General features: G+C 45.6%; 2 protein-coding genes across 13 annotated transcripts in view; one reads left to right on the top strand and one right to left on the bottom strand.

Annotated features, from left to right (window-relative positions):
- The window catches only part of elmo1 (engulfment and cell motility 1 (ced-12 homolog, C. elegans)), a 45423-nt gene extending 27640 nt beyond the window's left edge, over positions 1-17783 (top strand). For 3 of the 6 annotated variants that reach the window (XM_061760086.1, XM_061760084.1, XM_061760085.1), the window contains 16 exons: positions 1645-1744; positions 1812-1963; positions 2411-2489; positions 2820-2861; positions 4041-4091; positions 4182-4304; positions 5068-5196; positions 5652-5756; positions 6133-6241; positions 9911-10047; positions 14726-14889; positions 15326-15438; positions 16036-16143; positions 16219-16301; positions 16390-16467; positions 16897-17783. In XM_061760086.1, the coding sequence (XP_061616070.1) occupies positions 1645-1744; positions 1812-1963; positions 2411-2489; positions 2820-2861; positions 4041-4091; positions 4182-4304; positions 5068-5196; positions 5652-5756; positions 6133-6241; positions 9911-10047; positions 14726-14889; positions 15326-15438; positions 16036-16143; positions 16219-16301; positions 16390-16467; positions 16897-17097 (1774 nt within the window). In that variant the 3' untranslated portion in view covers positions 17098-17783. Of the gene's footprint in view, positions 1-1644; positions 1745-1811; positions 1964-2410; positions 2490-2819; positions 2862-4040; positions 4092-4181; positions 4305-5067; positions 5197-5651; positions 5757-6132; positions 6242-9910; positions 10048-10204; positions 10804-14725; positions 14890-15325; positions 15439-16035; positions 16144-16218; positions 16302-16389; positions 16468-16896 lie in introns of those variants that run through there. The other 3 variants (XM_061760088.1, XM_061760087.1, XM_061760089.1) reach the window with 2 other exon arrangements.
- On the bottom strand, positions 9720-27363 carry pex1 (peroxisomal biogenesis factor 1). Of its 7 annotated transcripts, XM_061760063.1 has the most exons (25): positions 27156-27362; positions 26206-26355; positions 26048-26131; positions 25858-25972; positions 24576-25186; positions 24386-24505; positions 23183-23312; positions 22892-23004; positions 22739-22818; positions 22527-22662; positions 21683-21779; positions 21434-21604; positions 21186-21340; positions 20921-21095; positions 20484-20650; positions 20280-20414; positions 19914-19978; positions 19552-19694; positions 19378-19481; positions 19133-19309; positions 18851-19048; positions 18554-18697; positions 18350-18480; positions 18162-18274; positions 13129-14887 (listed from the first exon to the last, which is right to left on the bottom strand). In XM_061760063.1, exons 1-24 carry the CDS (start codon positions 27255-27257, stop codon positions 18202-18204), a joined length of 3576 nt encoding a protein of 1191 aa, XP_061616047.1. In that variant the 5' UTR covers positions 27258-27362; the 3' UTR covers positions 13129-14887; positions 18162-18201. The 7 variants fall into 7 exon arrangements, 6 of the variants coding, with proteins under 6 accessions (XP_061616042.1, XP_061616047.1, XP_061616044.1 ...); XM_061760060.1 differs by having other exon boundaries at positions 22739-22814; positions 22892-23312; XM_061760062.1 differs by having other exon boundaries at positions 21434-21779.
- Between the last annotated feature and the right edge of the window lie 2 nt (positions 27364-27365).

Below are 27365 nucleotides of genomic sequence, written 5' to 3'. Positions count from 1 at the left end.
TGATGAGCCTCTCATGTCAAGGTGGTTTATTTTGTCTGAAATCGTTTCACTACCGAATACGGTTGAAGTCATATTTATTAACAAAAACCTTTAATGTTGCAAGTAAAAAAAAAAAAAAAGTCAGAAATCAAATAAAATACCAAAAAGGTTCGAACATTTACATGCTGCATTTTCTTTTTAACAGACTTCCTGTTCAAACACATGAGCAATAAAATGTAATATTTCCGCACTACTTTATGACACTTATTCCTTTTTTTCCCGCCCTTTCATCTTTCGACAGCTTTTTATGGCTTTGGCATCAAAGTCTCAAGGGTGATAAATCGTTGCTTTTCCCGATAAGCGGAGCGCTCATGAATTCCAATGAAATTGCGTGCAGATCTGAATTTGAACGCCAGAGGGCAGTGTTGTAAAAGACATCCGTGGCTGCTGAGTTGGAGCTCAAAGTGGAAAGAAAACCAAGTCAAGTTTGGAATGTTTTTTGCTCGTACTACCCAGGGTGTCCCGGATAAATAAACCACCTTGACATGACGCTTCCTTTTTCAATTTTCTTTTTCTTTTTTCTATTTTGTGTCGAGTAATATTCGGACAAACGTGAGGCAATGAGCAATTTTCAACTTGCGCTTGGTCGTGTTTAAAAGTATATAATTGCCGTGCTCAGTTGATTTTGCACTATTTTCTTTAAAACACTTTTTCTGTTCCCGACTGCAGTTCGGCGTTAATTTGAGAAGCTCGATGGGGCCATCGTGCTGCTCCGACGCGTAGTACAATTTACGCTAGCCACGGCAAGTTTCTCCAAACAGGAACTGCTCTCGAACCCTTAGAGCAGGCGTTCGCGCGAAGGCAAGGGGAGTCTGTCGAGAGGGCCGCACTCGAACTCGGCGTGCGGGAAAAGCTCCAATCGGCACACGACGCGGCAGACTTGAGACTTTTCTAAGCCGAATCCGAATCTGATAACGAAATGTCGTCACAAAGCTTCGGAAACGCTTGAAGAAATTGTCGGGGCCTCGTGACCGCAACGAAGCACGGTGACATCGGGACCGCGGCCTAATAAAGTGTGGCGGCTATTGGTCGGAAAGCGCAAAGCGTCCGAACCAAGCGTCGCTCGGAACAATTAGCTGGAATGACGCATCTGAACGATGTTGTGACGAAGCCAACGTATCCTGGCGCTTGACTTCTCGATCTTGAGCAGCGCCACGGCCGAGCTTTTGCAAACATTCGCCAAGGTGACGGCAGACGCGACGACCTCTTCTCCATAGCCGCTAATAATTTCCGCTGCGTGGTTTGTCAAGAACCGATCGGGTTTTGAGAAACTTGCTGCCCGACCTCACGTCTGCCCGAATGGAACCTGAAACGAAATGGCAAAACGGAAGCGTCCGGTGACTTTTGCGAGCCCTCGTCTTGTCCGTTTCCCGCTTTTGCACGACCTCGCACTTGACAACTCTTGCTTGCGGGCTCTTAGCCGCCTCGCTCCCGCTTCTCCGCGTCTCTCCTTTCCGCCGACGAGCTCGGAGCGGCCGCTTCCTCGTCCTCTGCCGCCGGCCGCTCGCTCCTCTTCCTCGTTTTCCAAAAGCGTCTGGAATGAACCGACTCGGCAAACGTCTTTCTTTCTTTCTTTCTTTCTTTTTGTGTGCGCGTGTGTTGTAGTTTCGGAGACCTGCTGTCGTTCACGCTGACGGCCTTCGTGGAGCTGATGGACCACGGCGTCGTCTCCTGGGACACGTTTTCCGTGGCCTTCATCAAGAAGGTCTGCCCGTAATCGGAACGGACTCGACGCCGCGGCGCCTAACGCTCGTCCGCTCTCGGCCTCGCAGATCGCCGGCTACGTCAACAAGGCGGCCACGGACGCGGCCGTGCTGCAGCGCTCGCTGGCCATCCTGGAGTCCATGGTGCTCAACAGCCAGGACCTCTACCACAAGGTGGCGCAGGAGATCACCATCGGGCACCTCATCCCGCACCTGCAGGGGTGAGCGCTGGCGCGGGTGCATCAATCAACAGGAAACCACCACAAACACTTGAATTTGACAGGAAACTCACTGGAACGTTCTCAGATAAAATGTACACTAAAAGGGGCTTGTAATTGCATACCGATGCCACAAGATGGCGGCAAAGCACTTGAAACAGACATGCTTGTAGCATGTCCACCATCTTGAAGCCATGTTACATAAACTGCTGTTCAATTAGTCAACACTCATAAAGCACCTTTTCGTCACTACGGCGATATTAGCTCGCGTACTCGCCGTAAGTCATCGCAATTATGCAGACGTTCACTGCAATGTAAATGTTTGCGAAACAATGTCGTCATCTCGCCCGGGAAAAAAAAAATGTCCTTTCAGATTGGTGAAAACGGGCGAAAGTGAAAGACTTGATTGTAAAACGACGCTAATTGTCTGGCGTGTCGCTGGCGTTGCAGGACGGATCAGGACATCCAGACGTACACCGTCGCCGTCATCAACGCGCTCTTCCTCAAAGCTCCCGAGGAGAGGAGACAAGTAAGGAGACTTCGCTCCTGCTCTTCCTCCTTGTCTTCATCTTCCTCCCTACCCCCCTCCCCCCATCGGCCCGGTCCGGCCAGCTGTGCTCTTGAATCATGAATGAAGCCCCTCCTCCGCTCGCTGCCGTCCACACATGCCCGAATGCCGCATTGGAATGATGTCACGCCATCCCCCCCCCCCCCAAAAAAAAAACGTTTTTTTTCGTTTTTTTTCTTCATCTTCATCTTTCTCACTCTCGCTCACCTTGTGGTGTGTTTGTTGTCTTTGTTTCTGACATTGTTTCCTCACGGCGCTCGACAAACAACAACAACAACAACAACACGCTAGTTTGATGAGCGCGTTGTGGACATCCTAAATTGTCCTCTGACAGTAAGTGCACCACTTAACTACAGCAGTTGTTGACGTGCTCCCAAGTGGGACGCTAATTTACAGCAGCAACCTTCAGTTCGCCTAGCTTTGTTTTTTGTTTTGTTTTTTAAATCACATATGCTGTTATAGAGCCACACTGTAAAGGGGGAAAAAGATTGAATTTTACCAGAGTAAAGTTGTAATTTTACAAGAAAAAATGGATAATAATTTTGAGAAGAGAAAGTCATAGTGTACTACAAGGAAGCATCTGAATTTTACAGACAAAGATGCTAATTTAACAAAAAAGATATAGTCATAGTACAAGAAATATGGCAAAATAAAAAATTTACAGGTAAAAAAAAAACAACAACATTTTTACAAGAATAAAGTAGCTGTTTTTTGTTGTAGAAAAAAAATTATTTTACAGGAAGGGGGGAAATATGTCGATTTTATAAAAATAGTTTTGCAAGGAATTTTTATTTAAGGAAAATGTTGCACTACTACAAGAAAATCATCTAAATTTTACAGACAAAAAATGAGCCTAATTTAACACACAAAAAACTCATTAAAATAGTTAATTTTTTCAGGGGAAATTTACTAGTTACAATTGAAACTGATTTTTACAAAAAATAAATCGGTTATTAAAAAAATACAAAATTTATAATCTTGTAGGAAGGGGGAAATGAGAATTTTATGAGAATAAAAGTCATAATTTTGCAAGAATTGTTTTTGAAAGAAAATCTTTAGAATTTTAAAGACAACAAAAAGATGTACTAAGATCCTAATTTAGCAAAAACGAAAATAAGAATTTTAAAAATCAGGATGGAAGGAAGGAAAAACAGTTCCGATTTTGAGGATTTTTTTAATTCAGGTTAAAAAAAAAACAAACTATTTTATGAGGCCCATACAACTAAAGTTGACTTCTTAAGCCATTAGAATTCGGCCTTTATTCTGTTGACATATTTTTAAAAAGGTCTTGACAAAAAAATCCTGACTTTTTGTTCCCTCATAAATGATATCTTTTCGTTTAGCAAATCTAGAAAGCATTTTGTTGCTCCTCTTTTCTTTTCTACTCAATCCAACAACCTCAAACGTTTCTTTTCTCTGATCCCATTCGTTGGCGTCACTGTGTCACGGTTCACCCTTTTCGAATGTCTTTTTGATTGTTTGTTTGTTTGTTGTTTGTGTCTGATTGTGCAGGAGATGGCTCACATTTTGGCCCAGAAACAACTGCGCTCCATCATCCTCAGCGTAAGCCCCCCCCCCCCGAGCGTCCGAGAGACTCTGCCGGCGTTTTCGGCCGTTTTGGGAGCTGACGTCTTCTGCGCTCGCGTTTTCCAGAACGTGATCCGGAGCCCGACGCCCATCAACGACGAGATGGCGCACCAGCTGTACGTTCTGCAGGTGCTCACCTTCAACCTGCTGGAGGACCGCATGATGACCAAGATGGACCCCCAGGACCAGGTGAGGGGGGGGGGGGACAAGGAGGAAAAATCCAGAATTTTGTGGGGAGGGGGAAGATTTGATGAGAAATACATGTCATGTTACATCAAAACTTGTAATTTAGTCAGGAACATTTTTTTTCAAATATTTTAAAGCGGAAAGATGTAATATTGTGATAACGTAACCTTCATTTCTTTTGAAGAAAAAAGTAAAAAAAACACTTCTAAAATTCCAATAGCAAACTCATTTAGTGAGGAAAAAAATATTTTTTTGCCAAGTAGAAATTTCTATACAATATATGTATTTTTGCTAACATGAAATCTTTTTTTTTTTTTTTTTTTTTTTTTGTAAAATATGAGGGAAAAAATGAAATGTTCATAATACAAAAAAAAAAAGAAAACATTTTAGGAGGACATATGCATTTTTATACGAATAAAATCCTGATTTTTTTATTTTTTAAATGAAGAAAATATATAATTTTATTAAAATTATTATTATAATTATATAATTTGACATGAAGAAATAAGATCCAAGTTTTTATGCAAAAAGATAATCATAATTTCATGACGGGGGGGGGGGGGGGGGAAAGGGGGACAATTAAATATAAAAAAAAAATAAATTCAAATGTTTTGCATATTAGAAGAAAAGAAATGTGTGGTGTGTGTGCGTGAAGATATATTTGAATGTGAATGAAATATCAATTTTTCCAAACTAAAGCCGTCAGGTTGTTTTTGCAACGCAATGCGAGCCCGAGCGGGCCGGTGAGGAATATTTGTTTTGCCAGGCTCAGCGCGACATCATCTTCGAGCTGCGGCGGATCGCCTTCGACGTGGACTGCGAGCCCAACGGCGGCGGCAGCGTGGACAAGCGCAAATCCATGTACACGCGAGACTACAAGAAGCTCGGATTCATCGTAAGCGTCTTTTGGTTTTGCTTTGTTTGTGCGAGCCGTCGTTCCGTTGATTTATGAATTCTTTTGTTTGTTTTGAGTCGGGAGCGGCAACGGGCGTAGAGCCGAGACAATTCCGTCTTCCGTCTTGAACTAAGCCACACTTTTTCTGCTAGCTTAAAGCTAACACACAATGCCGAATGCAATAGATGTGCTCACGAAACTAGCATTGATGTCCTAATAATTAGAAACCTTGAAACAGCACGTGCAGACAGAGAATGAAGCGTATATTCTTTATCCTCTGCGAAAAATGACCAATTTTTGACTGAGTTGTGCAACTCTTCATTTCTTCTGAATGTCTGCTCACCAAAAGGAGCAGCAACAATGCGCATTGAAATGATCACAAAATGTTCAATTCTTTACATTCTATAAAATTGAGATTATTTTTTTATTTTGTTTTTTTTGCCGCCGCCACACAGAACCACGTGAACCCGGCTGTGGATTTCACGCAGATTCCTCCCGGCATGCTGGCGCTGGACAACATGCTGTACTTGGCGCGGCACCACCAGGACGCCTACATCCGGGTCAGCGCGTTCGGCATCGCGGCCAAAAACAATCAATAGCCAATCGCGGCTAGCTTAGCGCAAAAATGCACACTGTCTCATCTACATTTATTCTGCTTTTGTTTTATATTTACTGGATTTTTTTCTTTAAATCAAGTTGAATTATTGTATGAATTATATCAAATTGTTAGCCTTTATTTATTTAATAACTCCAAAAATGGTTGGATACGAGGGCGTAAACCGCCAATAAGCGTTGTCGGGGTTGAAAGAAAGGGGCGGGGGGGGGTTATTTTTGGAGAAAATTGAACAAGAATTTTACTTATGGGTGAATGGTGTATGTCACTGTACGTCTTATTTTTGAAAAATGTTTTTCATTTGCTATTTCCCTGCGTCGCAGATTGTGCTGGAGAACAGCAGTCGAGAAGACAAGCACGAGTGTCCGTTTGGCCGCAGCAGCATCGAACTCACGAAGATGCTCTGCGAGATCCTCAAAGTGGGCGAGCTGCGTAAGTCGCGCGCGCGCGCGCGCGCGCACACACACACACACACACACACACTCTCTCTCTCTGTCTCTCGCTCTCTCTCTCTCTCTCTCTCTCTCTCTGGCGCATTGTTTTTTTTCTGCACCAACTTTGTTAGCAATTTTCATTCGGTGTTCCTAATGGTTTGGGTCAAACATTTTGCCACTAACAACTAAACCGGGCTAACTTGTCATTTTAAAAATTTCATTAATTGTATTTCATGCGTCTATTTTACTCGGTGAATTCATTTTTGCTTTTATTATGATGAGCATTTACATTGTTTCATCTTTGTTAATAAGCACAAGTTGGACTCTGTTGGTAGCAGATGTTTTTGATTTAATAATATTTTTTTTTTTGCTGGCTGGCACGTCTCCACACTTGCCTTGGCGCTATTCTTTATTTAAATATGTTTCTTTTTCCATCTGCCGCGCTGGCATCGTAACGTCGCTCTCGGCAGCTCGCAAACAATCGCCATCGCGCTTTCAGTCATCGTTGGGATTCCGGTAATGTTTTGAACGATCGCGCAGTTGCAAAAAAGAGGTTAGGCACAGCTAATAATATACATGTAAAAAAAGCATCAGGGGAAAAAATTAAATTATAAATAAATAAATAAAATACAAACTTGTACAAAAATAAAATAATAATTGTGGGGAGTAATATTGCAGTAAAAATTCATTTAGCAATCAAACTATTTTTTTTCAGGAATATCTTTTAAATACAACAAGTAATCTATTTATATGGGAGTAAAATCTCTATTTTACAAGAATAAATTCATAAATAAATCATAAGTAACTTTGTTTGTAATACAATAAAAAACATTTTTTTCCAAGAATACATTTGTACTATTGCAGGGGGGGAAAATTCTCAATTCTAAGAGTAAAAAAGAAAAATCTTTCATAAAATTTGGGGAAAATGTTGCAATAAAAATGAAGTATTTTCTACAAGAATAAAATCTTGAGTTAAAAAAATATATTATTTAACGAGGCTATATTTTATTCATCAAGCTTCCTTGACTTGAAGTGAAGGAGAAGCGGCTCAATGTAAAAAAAATAAATAAAATAAAACAATTTTTTCTTTTTTTAAAAAACCCAGCCGAGCAAATGTGGAGCGTCGCTGGGTGAGGGTGGCGCCCGCGAGGCCCACGACGACGCAATTAGCTGCTAAGCTCATTAGAGACGATTAGAGCAGATGTTCCCACAGTACTTAAACGCTGCTTGGCAACATGGACGTGCGCGCGCCTTTTTGCTTCAACTTTCAAGCTAATTTATTTCGGGAAAGGGACTGAGTATATTGATAAAAGCTTATAAACATGTAAACGTACTGTCAAACTGTTCGCAAATTTGCATGTTGTCGTCCGTTTGCTCTTTTTTGTGCTCAGGCCAAAGTAATACAATTTCTACTTTAGCGCCATCTGGTGGAATCGTGGTGTTGTTTTAAGGTTGTATTCATTCGCAGTGTTTATTTTTTTTCGCCTGCGTTTGAGATGAAAGTGCTAGCGCTCATATTTGTTTGCCCGCGTGTGATGTCACGTCAGTTTGTGCTCGCGTGTTATTTGTGCTAGTATGCTAGCTAATACTTTCGATGCGCTTGATGTGAAAGTGGTTTGTGTTGTGTTGAATATTTGAACCACTGACGGGTTCATGACGGTGGACGTGCGAGATGCATGGTGTTGGTGCTTTATGATCTCCTCCATTTGAAGTGCTTTTCTACCACCTTGTGGCATTTATACGCAATTCCAAACCCTTTTGGGGAGGGGGCGCATAAATTAGTTCTCGATATTCGCTCGTCATGCAGACGTCGAACGCAAAAATAACAAGCAGTGAATTTGATCACATTTTCACACGTTCGTTAAGTAGTGAGCCACTTCCGACACATTTTTGTCAAAATTCCCCCAAGTTGTTTTTTGAACATCAAAATACTACGTGTAAAATGCACTTATTATAAGTCACTGAGGAGTGAATATAAAAATGTTTTGTAGTTGCATGACAAGTACATTGATAAAGGATGTAAAAATACCGTATAACAACTACAAAAAATAAACAAATACCAACACATTTAAATTTTACGCTTATTTTTTACCGTCAGTGTGCAAACATTTTTTTTAACTTTATTTATTGATTTGTGATTTATTGTATTTAATTTTGATAGTTTTATTAAAATTGTATTGTAATTTATATTGTATTGTAGAAAAATTTTATTTTATCATTGCTTTAGTTTAATTGTATTGTACTTTTTCTTGTATTAGCTTCTACTGATGTATTTTATTGTAATTAATAGTTGTTATTTTTCGTATTTATTGTATAAATTGAAGTGTCTTTTTTTTGTCCGTTTTTTTTTTTTTTTCGTTTTTTTTTTATTGAATTAGAATTTTTCCTTATTAATTGTACTTCCTGTAGACACGTATTGATCATCCTCGTTTTTAGTTGATTCATCCACTGGTTCCATTTTTCCTTTCGATTTTGTTGGAGCCGCCCGTTTGCGAATCGCCGCATTTGATGACACTCGGCTCGGCGATGCCGCTGCGGTGTTTGCTGTAGCCTGGTTACCGCGCACGCATGCACGAGTGACCGGACTGTAAAATGGTGCTGACGTTGCTCGCTGGACACGCGCGGGCACACACATACACGCACTTTTCCCCTTGTCACAGTGGGGCATGAGGCTTGCAATTAGAGCGAGGATGACGTCTTTCACTGTGCATTCATCATGTGGCTTCGCTGCAAGGTGACTCTCCTTTACACACACACACACACACACACAGATGGCAGATGTCAGGGGTGGCGCCGTGCCCGCTGAAGTACCCCCGGCGCCCCGCAGGCCTCATTTGCATGGTGTCCGGCCCACTAACGAGATGACGTCAGACGTTTTCGGCCCCTCGGGCACACGCACGCGCCGAGGCCCAAAATAGACTTCCACTCGGATGACAGCGAGGCCCGCTGACCTCAGCCGAGGCGCGCTCGTCCCACGACGAACGGCCCATGTCTGCACATTTTAGACCTGCGTCTTTTGTGTGTGTGTGCGTGTTGCTTGCTCTTCATACAGAAACGCTAGGCATGAAAACTGTGTGAAAGGGGCTTCATATAAGTCCAGCAGTTTCTTCAGCGTCACTCTTTGACTTGGGAGCAAAAATTTGAGCAGATCGTTTTTTGTTGCTACTCCTATTTGACATTTATCGTCAAACTAAACAAAGCAAGGAGAATTACATACACACAATGGCAAGCGCCATAGATAGGCTACCGAAGAGCATCTATGCGATGTTGTTATAACCCTTTAAGTAACGGATATTTGAAAACAAACAGTGCTAAAACACATGTAGACAGACAATATAACACTCGCAGGCATACATTCTTCGGCAGAGAACTTCTTCTTACTGTAGCTTACTGAGGAGTTGTGACCATCTCCATGTTTGTGTTTTACTGCCCCCATGTGGCCAAGGCATGCGGACAAGGAGGAGCAGCACAGTTAATTGAATTGAAGCAAAAAAAGTGGCAACAACGCTTTATTCCGTTACATGCTATGTACTCGTGTCATTAGAGAATTTTTTTTTTGTCAAGTAGTTTTACTTTTCTTCTTAAAAACACGCGAGAGAGAGAGAGAGATTCCATGCAGTGGTTCCCAAGAGAACGTGACCGAGTCCGTGTCGTTGTCGTCCCGCAGCCAGCGAAAACTGCCACAACTTCCACCCGATGTTCTTCACGCACGACCGCTCCTTCGAGGAGTTCTTCTGCATCTGCATCCAGCTGCTCAACAAGACCTGGAAGGAGATGAGGGCCACCGGCGAGGACTTCAACAAGGTGAGGCAGCGCCGTCCGCCCGTTGCGAAACTTCCACGGCGTTGAGGTTTTTAAACAAAGTCTGAAGAGGCCATGCCCGGAAAGACAGCCAGTCTGACATTTTGGTTTGAATCGGCCATTGGCGCCTCGTAGTAGCCACCGTTTGTTTTGTGGATTGTCATTCACAAAACAAACGGTGGCTACTACGGCAATCCTGCCACTCTGACGCTACCAGCGCCGACCGCCAGGCAACCGTTTTCCGTTGCCATGACGACCCCCTTCCAATTACGGCGGCGTCGGTAGACCATGTTTGCGCGAGCGCCTTCATCCTCCCTCCCCCCGTCTTCTCGATGATGTGGTGACTCCCCGCACGCACACGCATCACGTGATCCTCTGGCCGCATCACAATTGGCGTGTGCGGCGGTGGCGTGCGCCCAATCGGGGCGCTCGAGTCCGCCGATCAACACAAGGCTGAGCGAACGAGCGAGAGTGGAAGGGAAGAAGAACAAGGCAGGTGCGGCGTCGGGAATTTTCCTTCTGACGGGAATACTCCAGAAAGAAAAACACAATCCGGAGACAAAACCATCCACCGCTGCGACTCGCGCTCGCTGTCAGTCGCTATCAGCTAGACGGCCATCTGCCCCCCCCCCCCCCCACACGCACACACACACACTCACTCTCTCCCTCCCCCCTCCTCTTCCTCATCCTCTTCATCTTCATCTGTCCGAGCTGCGGAGGATTCAGTCGCACGCACGCTCGCCACCATGGAGCTGACATGTAAGTAGAAGGTGGGCATGAGGACGGGGGTGGGGGAGGCGAGGGGGGCAATCAGCAGGTCTTGATTGGGGGAGGAAGAGGACGGAGTGCTCGTGTTACCTGGAGGAGGAAGATGATGGAGGATGGTCGCGCTGTCGACCCAAATCGCAGAATAATCTGATGGATTACACGCGTCACTCTATCGCTCTTTGTGTGTGTGTGTGAGGGGGGGGGGGGGGGGGGGGGCTTTTGTTATGAATGGCATTAAACCACACACGCACGCGCGTTTGTCACCTCAGGGATTGTGTGGTGCGTCTCCACGCTTCATCCGAGCGTCAACGTGGGATTAGCGCGATCCCGGAGTGGGCGCCCACTCGATACTTTCCATTTCCTCCGGATCCGATTGCTCAACACGCTTTTTTTCACTTCCGTCAGGAGTCCTAATATGATTTATGATTATTCCCAAGTAGTCCCATATGAGTACAATCCTGGATTAGCAACCATTTTGGAGTACTAACTCAGTGTTTGATTTGTGTTTGTTGTGATCCAATGGGAAGGGTTCAAAGGGAAAAAGAAACCGTTACATTTGTGATTATTCCCAAATGTTCCAAATCACAGGATGATTTGCGATCATTTAGATTTCCCTGCTTTTGTTTATTTTCAATCCGGTTGTTGGTGCGGCAAACGATTTTAGGAATGCGATCCCGGATTGTCTATTCTTAAACATTAGATCGGCGCTCAAAATAGTTTTTCCTTTTTTATGATTTCAGAACAGTGTCCTGATTGGTGAATTCGCTTCCCAAATCGTGCTAAATGTAGGATTAGCAAAATCCTGGATTAGCCCAATCTAGGAACGCAAACTCAATACTTTCTTGTCCCTTGCTTGCTTTTGTTCTACTCCAATTTTTAGTGTTAAAAATGATGATTTAGAAATACTATCCTGATTAGTGATATCATAAATATTCCTAAACTCAGGATTACTACAATTCTGGAATACCGACTCACTACGTTTGTTTTGGATCCATTTGTTAGTGTGCAAAACTGTTTTCTCTTGATTTCGAAATGCTATCCTGATTTTTATTTAATAATAATCCTAAAAACGGAATTGGCACGAATCCGCAAGTGCCAATTTAAGACTTTCAACTTCCTGCTTTGGAAGTTTTCCAATCACTATGCTATTTTGAGTTACGAAGATTCCTAGATTAGCACCAACCCAGATCATCGATTGGATACTTGCTTTGAATTTGTTGAAATTCAAATCTGTTTTATCTTTATGATTTCAGAATACTGTCTTGATCTGAAGCTAGTTCCAAATATTCCTAAAATCGAGGTTAGCACAATCCTGGCACCGTGCGTGCTTTTGTAACGATCCAATCGTTACTTTTTCAAACTTGTTTTCTCCTTGCTGCATCCCAAATATTCCTAAAAACGGGATTAGTACGATTCCATAACGCTGACTCATGACTTTCTCTTTCCTTGCTTTGGTGGTTGTTCCAATCCAAATATTAGAATTGGAAAAACAATTGAGTTTTTTATGATTTAAGAAACAATCCCAAAATGTTGTTCAATGTAGATTTATCCCACTTCTAGATGAGCACAATCTGCTTTTTATACACGATACGAGAACGCTGACTCAACACGTCCCCGCTTGCTTTTTGTTGGCAACCAAATGTTAGCGCCCAACCGGGAAAACTATCGATTCTGCCCTGATATATTTAAACACGGATCGGCATGAACCTGGAACGCCGATTTGAGACTGTCCCCTTCCCTGCTTGGTTCTGCTCTAAACAGTTTTCTCCTCATGAATTAGGAATACTATCACTTCTTCCCAAATATTTCCAAACACGGGATTACCAGGATCCTGCAACGCAGACTCGAGACTTCCTACTTCCTTGCTCGGGTTCTGTTCTCCGCCGATCGCTGGCGCTCTAACAGTTTTCTCCTCGCGATTGTAGATTATTATCTTCTTTTATGGCGGACTTCAAAGCCCCTCCCACACACGGGAACTATTGATCTCTTTCCGAAAGGAATGGATTATTGGCATGTTTCAGCAGCTCCGATACCCCTTTTGCTCTTTTCCTTCCTGTGACGTCTTTTGTTTCTGCAACTCTTCCTCCTCTCGGCTTGTGAACCCAGCCCACCTCCCCCACCTGCTCCCACTTTTGTTGCGTTCAGACGGGCTATTTTTATCATCCTGCTTCACCTCCCACTCCCTCGGCGAGCGTCTCTCGAGCTGCTTTTTTTTGTTTGTTTTTTTTTGGAAGCCCTTGTGGGTTCATTATGTGCAAGTGGAAGCTTAATATTTCAACACGCTGGACTGACCCGAGATCATCATCCATTAGCATGTACAGCAGCAGACAACGTTTTGTCTTTATTTGCATGCACCAACAGTCTTGCGTGCGTGCGTCTCGTCGCCGATGCATGCTGGGATACGGCTCAGTCTCATCATTCATTTTAACGATGCGCCTTGTGATTCAGTGTTGGTGTAGCTCGTGCGGGGATGGGCGAGATCTTTGGTGTATCGCAACCACGTGACAACATTGTGTCATTTCTTCAGATGCAAGGAATTGTGGGTAGATGTGGCGTAAGGAGAAGAAGAAGGCTATATAGCCCGTAGAGAGAGTGAGTGAGAGTGAATAGATAATCCCTGTTTACATAGATATTTACTGCACACATATACACAGGTATATATGTAGAAATATCGTATGTATGTACTGTATGTGTACGGACACATACATTGTGGCCATGTGTGTGTACAGTGGTGCCTTGAGATACAACTTTAATTCGTTCAGTGTCCACCCTCGTAACTTAAACAATTGTATTGCAAATGATCATTTATCTGTTCCAGCCTCCAAACATCTTTGCAACGTGCTTTTTAATAAGAAAAATAGCACTTTACAATATTGTACTTGAAAAAAACGGAATTTAATAGAATGTAAAGAATGAAATAGCTTCGGCATGTTTTACTTAAATTCAATGGCCATTGTGCTGCTCCTTCTGGTGTGCTCGCCTTGGCCACCTGAGGGCAGTATAATACATGGAAACGGTCACAACTCCTCAGTGAGGTTCAGTAATGTTAGTCATCACACAGGATTAAGAATATATGCTTGTGAGGATTGTTATATTATCTCTACATGTGTTCAAACAGCTGTTTCTTGAAGGGTTACAACACTGTGAAACCGATGCTATAAATTAGGACGTCTATGGGGTTCTGCATTGTTTGTTAGCATTAAGCTAAACCGACTGTCCTTTCTGTTGAATACGCAATGTGTAATTCTCTTTGATTTATGTTTGGTGATTAACTTCAAATCGGGTCACTCCTATCTCAAGGCACCACTGTACGTGTATACACATTTGTGTATGTATATATGTGTGTGTGTGTGTATATATATATATATATATATATATATACACACACATACACATACGCACTATATATATGTGTATGTGTATATATATGTATATATAGATATATATACATGTATATACACATACGCACTTTATATATATATATGTGTATATGTATGTGTATGTATATATAGATATATATGTGTGTGTGTGTGGATGTTTAAACACATGGGTATTCATGCATGTGCATATATGTATAATGTACGTTGTATGTAGAGAGAGCAATAGATTTTTTTTTTTTCCCCCCCCCCCCCCCCCAAAGACCTGCTGTGGGTTTTCAGATCTACATTTAAAAACGTTCATTCCTTCTTTCCTGCTGCAAGCTGAGCATCTGCACTTTTTAACACAGCGATTTAGCGGAAGATTTAAGAGGATTATCCACGCTACCCCCGTGTCATCTTGGTGCTTTCTCCCGCTTAGTCCGATTAGCGCCGCCGGGGGGAGGGTGCGCTTTGACGGCTCGCGGACCAGATTACGAGAATCGCCTCTGCAGTTTGACTTCCTGTAATGAACTCCGCCCCTTCCTGCGCCGCAGGTCATGCAGGTGGTGCGGGAGCAGATCATGCGAGCGCTGACGCTGAAGCCTAACTCGCTGGACCAGTTCAAGAGCCGCCTGCAGAACCTGAGCTACACGGAGATCCTCAAGATACGCCAGTCGGAGAGGATGAATCAGGAGGACTTCCAGTCCCGCCCCATCCTGTGAGTCGGCCAATCACAGAACACGTGTGTTTGTCTGGGCGTTTAAAGAGAGGTTTATGGTTTCAGAAGAGGGTTAGGGTTTGAAATTAGGGTTTCAAGACAGGGTTAAGGTTTTCACAGTAGGGTTTGAAATCAGCATTAGTGTTTCAAGACAGGGTTAAGGTTTTCACAGGTTTCAAAATGGGGTTAGGGTTTCAAATCAGGGTTAGGGTGTGAAAGTAGGGTTTCAAGACAGTTACAGTTTCAAATCATGATTAGGGTTTCAAAGTAGTGAAAAAGTATGTAATTTTGAAATGTTTGTGATGGAACCCTGTTTGCATGAATCCATCCCAGCCTAACCCTCAGCCTTTTGGGAAACAAGATGACATTTTGTTCTTAGCGTTTTGTGTTTGACAGGATGCTAACGTATTCCGTTGTGCGCGTGCTGTTGGCGCAGGGAGCTGAGGGAGAAGATCCAGCCGGAGATTATGGAGCTGATCAAACAGCAGAGGCTCAATCGACTGTGTGAAGGAACGTGCTTCAGGAAGATCAGCAGTCGCAGGAGACAAGGTGACGCGCTAGCAGTAGCTGCTAGCCGCTATCATTAGCTATTGGAAACTAGCAGGAGTTCTTAGTAGTAACTTCTGGAGGCTGGAGGAAGCGTTCGTAACCACCGGATCAGAAAAGACGCTACTGACGAGTAGCATTAGCTAATTTTATCAACTATTGGAAGCTACAAAACTGGCACCAGCTAGAAGAAGCTACTTGCAGCTACTAGTGGCTACGGGAGCAAGAGTTGCTACAAATAGAGCATACTGGTAGCTAGCATCACCTACTGGTGGCTGTTGGGAGGCAATAATTTGTATCTGGCTCATTGAAACTGATTTAGCAATATCATTTTTAATCATACGGTCATGCAAAGACATAGCTGTAGAATGTAGCCTTTTGAGATATCATATGCACTTGTGTACACACACAGTTGCTAGCGGCCTCCACACCGCCCACATGTCCGTCTGCTGCCTGTGGACCAGAGCCACTGAAAGTGTCTTTCGCAGGTCTATTTACCCGAGTGCAGGCTCTCATCCTAGAACTCGAACCTGCCAACTCTTTAGCGTAGCACTAAACAAACTCCATCCATTTAAAGTCGCTAGTTTGTTTCACTTCCAGACAAGTTCTGGTACTGCCGTCTGTCACCCAACCACAAGGTCCTGCACTACGGGGACCTGGAAGAGAGTCCCCAGGGGGAGGTTCCCCACGACTCTTTGCAGGACAAACGTGAGCGTCACCGTTTTGCAACATCACTAGTAGACAATTTGTCAACATTTAAAAGCAGCTCGTGTTTGTCCACAGTGCCCGTGGCGGATATCAAGGCGGTCATCACGGGAAAAGACTGTCCTCACATGAAGGAGAAGGGCGCTCTCAAGCAGAACAAGGTGCACTAATGCTAACGGAACATGCTAATAACCAGCATTATCGTAAACCTCTTGCTGATTAGCATGTCATCATTCTGTCTTCCTGCAGGAGGTGCTGGAGCTCGCCTTCTCAATCCTATATGAGTCAGATGAGTATTTAAACTTTATTGCCCCGGACAAGCATGAGGTGAGATGACCGAAGTGTTAGCTATTGTGCTAACGCAGTTTTAGTTGGATCGCTTGTGCGCTCGTTTTTAACAAGCTGTTAGCAACTAACAAGAAACTCCTGCTAGTTGCGACTAGAAAATAACGAGAAGCTGCTTTCTGTTATCAGTTTACAGATCACAAGAAAGAAGATGCAAAAGTCAGCTAACAGTCACTACTAGCAACAACTAATGGAAGTTAGAATAAGCTGAGGGCAGCTAACACCGATGACTGGCACCTAGCATCAGCTACTAATAACTGCAACTGGAAGCTAGAAGCTACTGGCAGTGTTTACCAGTATAGTTTTTCATTTAAGCGTGTATTGCAGTTTCTTATTGGCAATTTTTAAGGCAAACTGTGTCAAGTTTGTCGTCGCTAAAGTTGATTTTTTTTTCCTGGTCCCCGTGTTCAGTACTGCGTGTGGACCGACGGTCTGAACGCACTCCTGGGCAAGGAGATGACTAGCGACTACACCAAATCTGACATGGACACGCTGCTCTCCATGGAGATGAAGCTACGCCTGCTGGACCTGGAGAACATCCAGATCCCCGAAGCGCCGCCCCCCATTCCCAAAGAACCCAGCAACTACGACTTTGTTTACGACTGTAACTAGCTTAGCCCTGCTGTACTCACTGGACCTTTTTCTTCTTTCCTTTCCCTAAAACTGGACAATTTCAAGAACTGTGATTGAGGTGTTTTTTTCCCCCTGGCTTCCTCGTTGCCATGGAGACCTGAAGAAACCAGGAAGTGTTCCCTTAAAATCGAGACATTCTTTTTTTTCTTTTTAATATGATTTGTCCTCAGGGCTTCTGTGGCAGGGAGGGGTTGGCCATGTTAGTTGTAGTCCACTTGTTTATTTCCTGTCACATAACACGAATTTCACCGTATTCGTGGCAGCTAAATGTTGTAAACGACAAGTATGTTTTAAAAAAAAAAAACTCACTTCTTGTCCACTCAAGACTGTTACAACTTTTTTGTTGTCACAAATTCCCTGAATGACTGCTGTATACCACATTCCTGAGCAATATTTACTTCATTTATTTCTTTGTGAAGCTGTTGCTAAAGTTTTGGGGTGGAAAGCGAAGCTCGTGTTGACAAAAATTTGAAGGTTAATGTATTTTATTTTTCTTTATTTAAAAACAGATCATTGTTGTGATTTAGTATGCTTTTTCTATATATTAAATACAGTATTGACACACACATGCCTGCCTTTCCCTCCTATTTAAACCTGTCACATTTTGTCTTTAGGATTTTTAAAAGACCCACAAAACTGCTGTTTACATTAAAGGTTGAAAGATGTATTGTGTATTTTCTTTCATTTTTATATTACTGCACATAAATAGAAACTGCCAAAATAGGTTAACTTTTTTTTTTTAGCATTTTTTTCCAATTAAAAAAAGGCCTTTTTTAATTCTACATAAAAAATTTTAAACAAAACATTAAGGTGCTAATTTTGCGTGGGGGGGGGAATTGTTTAATTACATCTTAATTTTGGGGGAAAAAATTACAAAAACTATGGCTTTAATTTTGGAAAATCTGTTAGATCAAATTAAAAATATAAACTATACATTAATTACAGGGCTACATGGAAATGTGTATCCTCTAGTTGCCCCCCCCCCCCCAAAAAAAAAAAATCTTTACATTCCTGATGTTTTATACACAATGTAGATCAATTACCCATAAATGATCTGCAACAATTGCCTGCTGAAGTGCGCCATCACGCTAATGTCACGCGTTGTCCTGGTCGGAACGTCTGCGTGGCGGTTCTGCCTCCTGAAAAAGCCCCGTACCTGCCAACACAACATGATGACATACGAATCAATATTTGTGGGCGCGTGTGATGTGCCAAGTTGCGCGCCACCCACAGCGTCGCGTATCTGCCCCAGTCGTCCTTGCCCAGCGACGGCCTGGTGGCGCCCAGAGCGGCGAGCACGTGGCAGCGACGCAGCAGGAAGCCCGGTTGGCTGGAGGTGGCCTGGACACGCGCGCGCTCCCCCTAAACGCACACATTGACAAAGTGCAAGGGAACGCAACACAAGGGACTGCAGCGTCATGTTTGGCCTGCGCACATTGGCTCTGCGGTGGTTGAGTTTGATGCATGCGACGTCCCGCTGGAGTTCCCGGAAGCCGCTCTGGAGGGAGGGCACGGAGAGGGGGGGCGGCGAAGAACTGGACTCGGGGTTCCGAACGTCCAAGTCCTGTCCAGAGACACCCTGGGATGAAAGAGGCGGGGGAAAGTTTTGAGCAACCGGCCATAATTTCTCGGACAAGTTTATCTTTGATGAGTCATCCTAAAATGGCAGTTTGGAAACAAATTGGCAAATGTTTACAACTTTCCAGGGGGCGCTAGTGAGAAATCTACTTACACTCCCTTCAGCACACTCGGACTCAACGGAGCTTCCGAAGTAAAGTCGCCAAACGTCACCACCATTTTGTTGTTTGCCCGTCACTTGAAGCTCGGTGGGCTGCGGGCCGCCGCCGCCGTTGTTGTCCACCGGCTCATCGGAACCGCTGCCGTTGTTCGGGAACACCATGGACGACAGGCTCATGTCGCACGTCGTCTCCTGAAACGAGAACGAGGTCATGACCTCCGCCGAGGCCGTTGCGCGGCACCTCGATTTACGCGTCTGTAATATTGCGCGACTTACACGCGACACGCTGGCGTCCGGGCTGCCGTCGAGCGCCTCCAGCTGGGCGTTGTAGAGCAGCGCTTTCAGGTCGGCGCCGGTGAAGCCTTCGGTCCGCGCCGCCAGCTCGTCCAGGTCCACGTCGGCGGCCAAGGTGACGCCGGCGCTCAGAACCTTCAGGATGGCCGCGCGATCCTCCTGCGGGCCGACGAGTTCGTTAGGAGCGCGGGAGGTCCCCGGCGCGGCTTCCTGTGACATCGTCAGACCTTCCCGGGCGGGGGGCAGTAGAGGGACTTGTCCAGCCGGCCCGGACGCAGCAGGGCCGGGTCGATCAGGTCTGGGCGACTGGTGGCGGCCAGCACGTAAACGCCTACGAGACGACGACAGGTTTCACGTGCGCAAACCCTCGCACACGAACACTCGCTCGCTCTCCCGCCCACCTTGCAGTCCCTCGGCGCCGTCCAGCTGAGTCAGCAGCTGGTTGACGACGCGGTCCGTCACGCCCGTACTGTCGTGACCCCTCCTGGGCGCCAAGGAGTCGAACTCGTCAAAGAAGACCACGCAAGGCTTTGCCGCCTGCGCCCTGCAGCACCACAACAGCAAGAGTCAAAGCAAATTCGGGTTCCTCTCAAGGATGGATAATGAGAGCGCGGCGGCGCCATCAACTGGATGAAATCCCGAATTACAGTTTTGTCAACCCTTGGGCTGAAATTGGCCAACTTGAAGCAGGAGACACCATTTTGTGCCATCATCGGGAGTACTCTTGCTATGAGAAGACAAAATGCCGGAATGAGACCATCACCTCTGGAAGACGTCTCGCACCGCCCGCTCGCTCGCTCCGATGTATTTGCTCAGAAGCTCCGGACCCTGAAACACGAAAAACATTGGGACACGCTAACACCTGCGCACTCAAAGGCCGGCAAATAACAGTTCATTTACCCTAACCCCATTTTGAAACTAACATTTAAACCCCAAGCCTGTTTTGAAACCCTACACTGAAACCCTAAACCTGCTTTAAAACCCTACTTTGAAACCTTAATGCCGATTTGAAACCATACTCTGAAACGCTAACCCTACTTGGAAACCCTAACCCCATTTTGAAACCCTACAAAGATAGAGCTGTCGTAACAGTCTCGGAAAGTCCAGCATCCAGTAGTAGTAGTAGTACTTTGATGCCGATGAAGTTCATGGCGCTCTCCTTGGCGACGGCTCGCGCCAGAAGCGTCTTTCCGGTGCCCGGAGCTCCGTAGAGCAGAACTCCTGAGCGATGGCGGATGGGAAGCTTGGAGAACAGGACGGGATACTAAAAAACAACACTGACGTTAGCACGTGCGCGCGTACGCCACCCGCGTGCGCGCGTTCTTCAACCGACCTTGGCAGGGAGCAAGACGGTGTCCATCAACTGCTGCCGCACCTCCGTCAGCCCCCCCACCGACTCCAGCCCGCCTCCGCCGGGACCGCGGAGGTCGGCCCCCCACAGGGACGGCGGCGTGAAGCCCTCGCGGGCCTCGGCGAAGTCCCGCTGTGACAAACGTGCGTCTGCAAAAGATGAGCAACGCACTGTTTGCAACGCGGTAGTGTACACACCCACCCGTCCAAGACTCTCTGTAACAACCCTGGCTAAAACGAACTCCTCCCTGATGTACAAAGCTCGTCTCTCATTAAGATGCATCACTCCAACGTACGTCCTTGTCCCGACTGTACTGTACTGCCATCTTGTGGCGTCTTCGCACATTTCAGAGGGAGCCCCCACCCCCTCCCCGAGCCCCCAAATCATGAATATTGGCACGTGCACGCGAGGGGGGTTACCGTGGCAGTCGTTCTGTTGCTGGCGTGCGACGTTGGCGTGGAGCGCCCGCTCCAGCAGCAGCAGCAGATCTTGCGGCAGGTAGCCCTCAGTCTCCTTGGCGACGGCGGCCGGGTCCGTGTCGCCGGAGTCGCACCTGGCTCGGATCGCGCGGCAAAGGATGTCCTCTCTCTGCGCCTACACACAAACACGACGGAGCCTCGTTTTTTGGGGACATTGTGTCTTTTTGTTTGCGCGTCTCACGATTAGCACGAGACGGACGGCTACCCGGTCGGGCGCTCGTATGCGTGCGAAGGCCTGGAAGAAGTGCGTTCCTTGCACTTGTGTGAGCGTGCCGTGCAAGGAGCGCTCATTCTCGCTGGTCGCCATCAAACACACGAGATTGTCGCGTTCCACCATCTCGTCCGCCAGGTCCATCAAACCTCAAGAACAACAACAACAACAACAACACGTCGTCATGGACTCTTAACGCCACACGGCAACAATAACACGACTCGCGTGCGGTCTAAAGGTACTCTGTGCGACGTGCAGGTGCAGCAGCGCCTCGGGTCCGTGCTCGTGCTCGGGCGAGGCGGGCGCCCGGGTCACGTGATCCAAGTCGTCGAGCAGGACCACGGAGGGCTGCCTCCATTCCGCCCGCGTGAAAACGTCGCGCAGCGTCTGGCGAATCGTCTGCGCCCTTTTGCCTGGGGATAATTTCATCTCAAAAATGAAGACAACTAAAAAGACAGCGCAGTGCGTGGACGACTTCTTTAGAGGACCACCTTGTAACTTTTTACACTCCAGCACTTCGACGTGCGCGTCCAGGTCGTCTGCTGCTTTCCTGCAGAGGGCGCGAGACAGGGCGCTCTTTCCGCTGCCCTACAATAAGACGGCACGTGCACTTTATTAGGGACACGTAACCAGGTGGTAGGTGCCAATTCCAAAGACGCACGTCACACATTCTGCATTGTTTACCTCCGGGAATATTTTACTCTTGCAAATTTACAATTTCTTTTCTTGAGGAAGAAGAGAAAAATAATTTTAAAAAACACCCCTGCTTTATAGCCTCATGTAATTCATTAAACTTTTATTTATTTATTTATTTATTTTCTTGAATAAGTACACACCTAGATTTTGTTTCCTCAAAAAATACATTCTTGAAATTTTGGTGGAGGAAAATGCATGGGGGGGGGGGGGGGAGTAGTTTTCCCAGGTAGAATTTTTTGGGTAAAGAAATTCAATTTTTTGTAGATTTTTAAAAATGTCCTACAAATTATATTGATTCTTCAAAAATAGTTTTTCGTCCCTAAAAAAAATGTCTTTAATAAATGTACTGTGAACTTTTCTCTGGGGAAAAAAGGCAACCTTTTCATCTCCAAAATATATTTTGAAATAAAATTTTAAAAAAACATTTCTGGAGGAGGGTGTATTCTTGAACGCATTACATTTTGTTCTGAATTTTTGAGAAAATGCAACATTTTTAAAAAAAATCCGATCTGAATGGTCTCCTTTTTTAGGTTTTTGAGCACCGAATATGTGACTTTTTGTTTTTGTTGGTCGAGTTCAACGTCCGTGCGACAGGAAGCAGACGCGTGACGAGCACAGATACACACGAGGCGATCTCACTCTTGCACCGGTGACGAGCAGCGCTCCGCCTTTGAGTCCTCGCCCGACGACGCCCAGCAGCTCTCTGGCCAAAGGTGTCGCCAGCAGGCAGTGCGAGATGAATTCAAAGCTCCGCCTGCTCAGCTCGTCCACGCCACTGACGACGAGATACGCGGGCAAATACGTGTTAATACCGAGAGCGCTAAAATACGGTCGACACGCTGTCGACTCACCCCAAGGACGCTAGAGAGGGAAGATCTCGTTCTGGCGGTTCGACTTCAGCGGGTGGCGCGGACGCTGGTTCTCGGACTACCTGAACGCGAGAAACGTCACGTGAGACCATCGACGAATTCATCGATGTGCGTCACCGAACGAATCGAAGCGACCTGGATGCGTTTCTTCTGCAAGACGGAAGGCGAGAGCAGAAACAGCTGATCCGGCGTGTCCCGCTCTCCTTCCGGTTCTGGTCGCAGCACCGTGATGGCAAATTCTAACGTGTCTGAAAAGAAAAAGGCCAGGAGACCATGTACTGCGTCCACCAGATGGCGCCACTTTTTCCCAACATTCAAAACGTGCAGCCAACGATCGCGTGATCAGGTGCCTCGCGACTGAAATCAGCCTGCGTACGAAAAGAAAAAACGGCAGACGGCTTTTAAAGACACGCGGAAATGAATCACCGCCGCGAGCGTGGAGGAGGACGCGGCCGGCTCGTGGCGTCAAGCAGGCCAAAGGTCGGTGAGTCCGAGCGTGCAGCCAGTCCAGGAAGGCGGTCGGGATCGCGTCCTCCTCAGCATCCGCCGCCTCGGCCTGAGGAAGAACGACACCTCTTGAAATAAATCAGCGGAATACAACACACGACCGTGACCTCTACAGAGGAACGACGCCGACTTTATACGCAGTAAAAAAAATATATATATACATACAAAAAAAAAATTATCACAACATTACCAATTTCTGCTTTGAAAAATGTTTTGGGGAAAATGAATTTTTTTTTTCCAGATATAAAACTTCATTTCCCAAGAATATTTTCATATCTTTTTTGGGAGTGGGTGCAACACACAAATATAATAAACAACAAAATACAACTTTTGGAAAAATATGCCTTTGTTCATATAATAAAATGTACTATTTGATTCTGGAAAGATCACTAATTGCTGCTTAAAATTTTTAAAATGCTCAAAAAAGTTCCACTTTTTTATTTTAAAAAAATATTAAAAATATATATATTTCTTGGGGAAAACAAGTTTACCTCTGAAAACTAATGAATTTTTTCTTTAAAAAAAAAATACAAATATTTTGGTGTAAAAAAATACTTTTTTCATGTAAGATTAAAATCAGAATTACATTTTTAATCTTACTTTCACAAAAAATATTTCTGTACTCATTAAATAGAACTTGAAAAAAAAAAAATCACGTTTCATGAAAAATTGGACTTTCGCTACAAGATATGACTCTTGTCGTCACTTAAAAAAAGAGATTATTTTCTAAAACACAGTAAGATTTATTTCTCAAATAAATACAACTTTTCTCATAACTTTTTTTTTTTCCCCAAAAAAAAAAAAAACATTATTCCGGTAATATCCTGAGTTCTTTCATCTTGAAAAAAAAATCTGAAATTTTTTCTTTAGCATTCAGACTTGAAAAATATGAAAAATATTCTTGCATTACTACTACTTGGATCTTTTTCTTAAAGAAATATGATTTCCTTTCTTGAATAACTACTACTTTTCCTGGAAGATTTCTATTTTCTCACAAAATATGAAAATGACTATTCTATTTTTTTGAATCTTGAAAACAACACCACTTGATGTTCCTTCGAAACGACGCACACGTCGATGAAAATAATTCTAATCCAGGATGCGCCGGATCGCGAGACTCACCGGCGGTTTTCGAGGCCGCAGTCGAACGGAGGACGCCACTTTGACGGCCGATCTCACCGGCTCGATTCTGACCGTCGAGTGCGGGACGACGTGCAGCCCGGCGGCCGCGGCCGGCGGGATCTGAATAGAACAAAAACTAACGAGAAGCGGCCAAACCTTCGTACACATCAACAATATTTGCCTTCCTCACCCAGACTCTCCCACAGTGGATGCTTCCCTCCGTGTGCCGCCTTAGCTCATCGAGGTCGTGGCACATCAAGCGCACCACCGTGGCCTCCTGCGCTTTCACCTCTTGACCTTTCACCTCCTCTCCTGCCACATTCTTCTTCTTCTCCGCCTCCGCTCTCTCCACGGGCGAGAGCACTTCGGACAGCAGGCCGTACGTCAGCGCGGGCTGACCTCCGGCGACGTCTTCGTCCCACGTGCTGCTCAACGGGAAGACGTGAAGCGCCTCCGCCGCCTGCCACGCCGCGCCGGCGGCGGCGAGAGGCGGCGGTGGCACGCCGCATACTCGGTAGAGGGCGTCCGCGAGCAAGGCGGGGACGTCCGGTACTGACGGGGGCTCCTTGGCTTCGTCGCGCTCGCCTCCCGTCACATAGCTAAACAGACTTTGGAGGTCCGCTACGCCGGCCCGCCGCTCACTCGTAGGGGGGGCGGTTTTCAAGCGTGGTCCAGGTGTAGACGGCGGGTCCGAGCGGGGCTGAGGCCGCCGCTCGGGGCGGCCGGCGTGCTTCTTGGGAGTCACGACGAGCTCGGTGAAGGGCTCCAGGCGACCGTAAGGCGCCGGAGGCGACAAGGACGCTGCGGGAAGGGAGAGCGAGCGGACATTACGCCGAGATCCCACAAAACATCACAAACGTGCAAAACATAAATGCGAAGGATTCATGTGCGCGCATTTTGCTTTGTCTTTGGCTTCATTTTCCAAAGAAGACGCACATCAAGCCTCATCAAGGGCTGTTAAGGAGAAAAAACAAATAATCAAATCAGCTTTTATCCTCCTAACGTTCCTCTTTTTCTTAAAAAATAAAAAAGATTTTTAGAAATCACTGAAAATTATTTTTTTCCCTAAATAAAATATGACTTCATTCCTAGAATATTCCTATTTTTCTCAATAAAACAAACCTTTATTTCAGGAAAATTACAACTTTTTTTCTCTTGAAAAAATCGAATCTATATTTACACCCTGAAGCGGTCGCCAGCCAATCGCAGGGCACACGCAAACACACAACCATTGGCGCTCACATTCACACCTACGGGCAATTTAGAGTTGTCAATGAACCTCCCACGCATGTTTTGGGGATGCGGGAGGAAACCGGAGCGCCCGGAGAAAAGCCACGCAGGCACGGGGAGAACATGCAAACTCCACATAGGTGGGGCCGGGGATCGAACCCCGGTCCTCAGGACTGTGAGGCAGATGTGCTAATCAGTCCACCACCGTGCCGCCACTCAAAAAGTATTTTTTTTTTTTTTACCTATGCGGATGTAGATGACTGTATGATCGTCGACCCACACGGGGAAAACGGCATCTGGGAAGACCACTCTGATCTGATCCAAAAGCCGCTGCTCGAGCGCGTCGCTGTGGAGCTCCTGAAGGCGTCGGGACACACGAGTGACGGCGCGATACGGAATTTGTAGTCTCACGAAAGACGCGAGCGAACATACCAAGATCTCCCAGTCATCGGCCGACAGCGGCTCCACGAACGCTCGCCGCGCCGACGACACCTGCCGACACGGCCTCAAGAAGCCCTGAGGAACACAACGAGCGGATGCGGCTGCAGCGCCGGCGCGGCAACACAACAGAACACGGCAACTTTTTTTACCTCCTGGCCGTCCCGCAGGCCCAGCTTCTCTGCGAGCCGCCCGCACAGCTCCACGCGGCGGCCGTCGGAGCCGGTCGAGCCACGGCTCAGGGTCCAGCTGAGGAACACCGAGGGGCCGTCGTGGCTGCCGGACAACTCCAAGGCCTGAATCTACGACGCAAGTCAGTGACGTCAAGATGGAGGACAGGAAGCGCGACACGGTCTACTGCTAGTGGAAATGACAACAAGCATTCTGATGAGATCTGGATAAGACAATGTGTCAGCTTTCAATAATATTCTTCATTATTATTACATTTTTTCATTTTAAAAAAAACATGGCATCGTCTCTAGTTCCTCAAATGTCTCATAAAATCAGATTCATCAAGTTTCTTTCAATTAAAAGCAATTCTTATTGTTTCAGTCTTATTCACACACTTAAAAACACATCCAAATATTGATCGTGATTGTTTAAAGTCAACCTTTCCCCACAACGGACTATTCCATCTGCTTACCGCGCGTTGGTTTTGACTTGACTCATAACAAACCGCTTTCATCGAAGCACGCAAAGGTTTGCCTATTTTTCCCGGTGACATGCCTATGCGCATAACCGACAACCGCAAGATGACACCATGAGATCGCCGACAACGACTTCGTGTTGTTAATTGTGTCAAATATTTAACTGTTCCAGAATAAGTTATTACGGTCAGACTTAGGCCAGCTTTGGCTCATGTACAAGCAAACGTCAGCTAACTTATTTCCTTCCATTTATACACCAAATTATATCGCATGTTGATTTTTTTTTTTTTTTTTTTTAAGGGGTAAAAAAAAAAAAAAAAAAAGACAGGTTTACTTATAATTACCGTTTCTAACGGTGTCGCTCAACTGTAACGTTTGAATATGTTTTTCGCTCAGGCTCCGATGTTTGGCCGAAGTGGAAAGAAACTTCCGGCGGCTAACCGAAGCTAGCTTACCTCGCTCAGCGACAAATGGGAAATTAGCTTGGCGGGCAGATGCAGGAAGCAGTTTTTTGCGTTGCTAAACACAACCGTCACGGGTTGAATGCCGCTCGACATGTTGTGGAACACATGAATTCTCAATTTCAACGTGACGAACTTGCTCGGGCTAAAATGTGCGACCAACTCTCTACAGCGATTGGCTCGGTAGCAGGAAGCGCAGGTGCC

The sequence above is a fragment of the Phyllopteryx taeniolatus genome, chromosome 21 (assembly GCF_024500385.1).
Source record: "Phyllopteryx taeniolatus isolate TA_2022b chromosome 21, UOR_Ptae_1.2, whole genome shotgun sequence".
NCBI lineage: Eukaryota > Metazoa > Chordata > Actinopteri > Syngnathiformes > Syngnathidae > Phyllopteryx > Phyllopteryx taeniolatus.
Note: the sequence above shows the minus strand (reverse complement) of the source record. Positions and strands in the feature narration are given on the sequence as shown.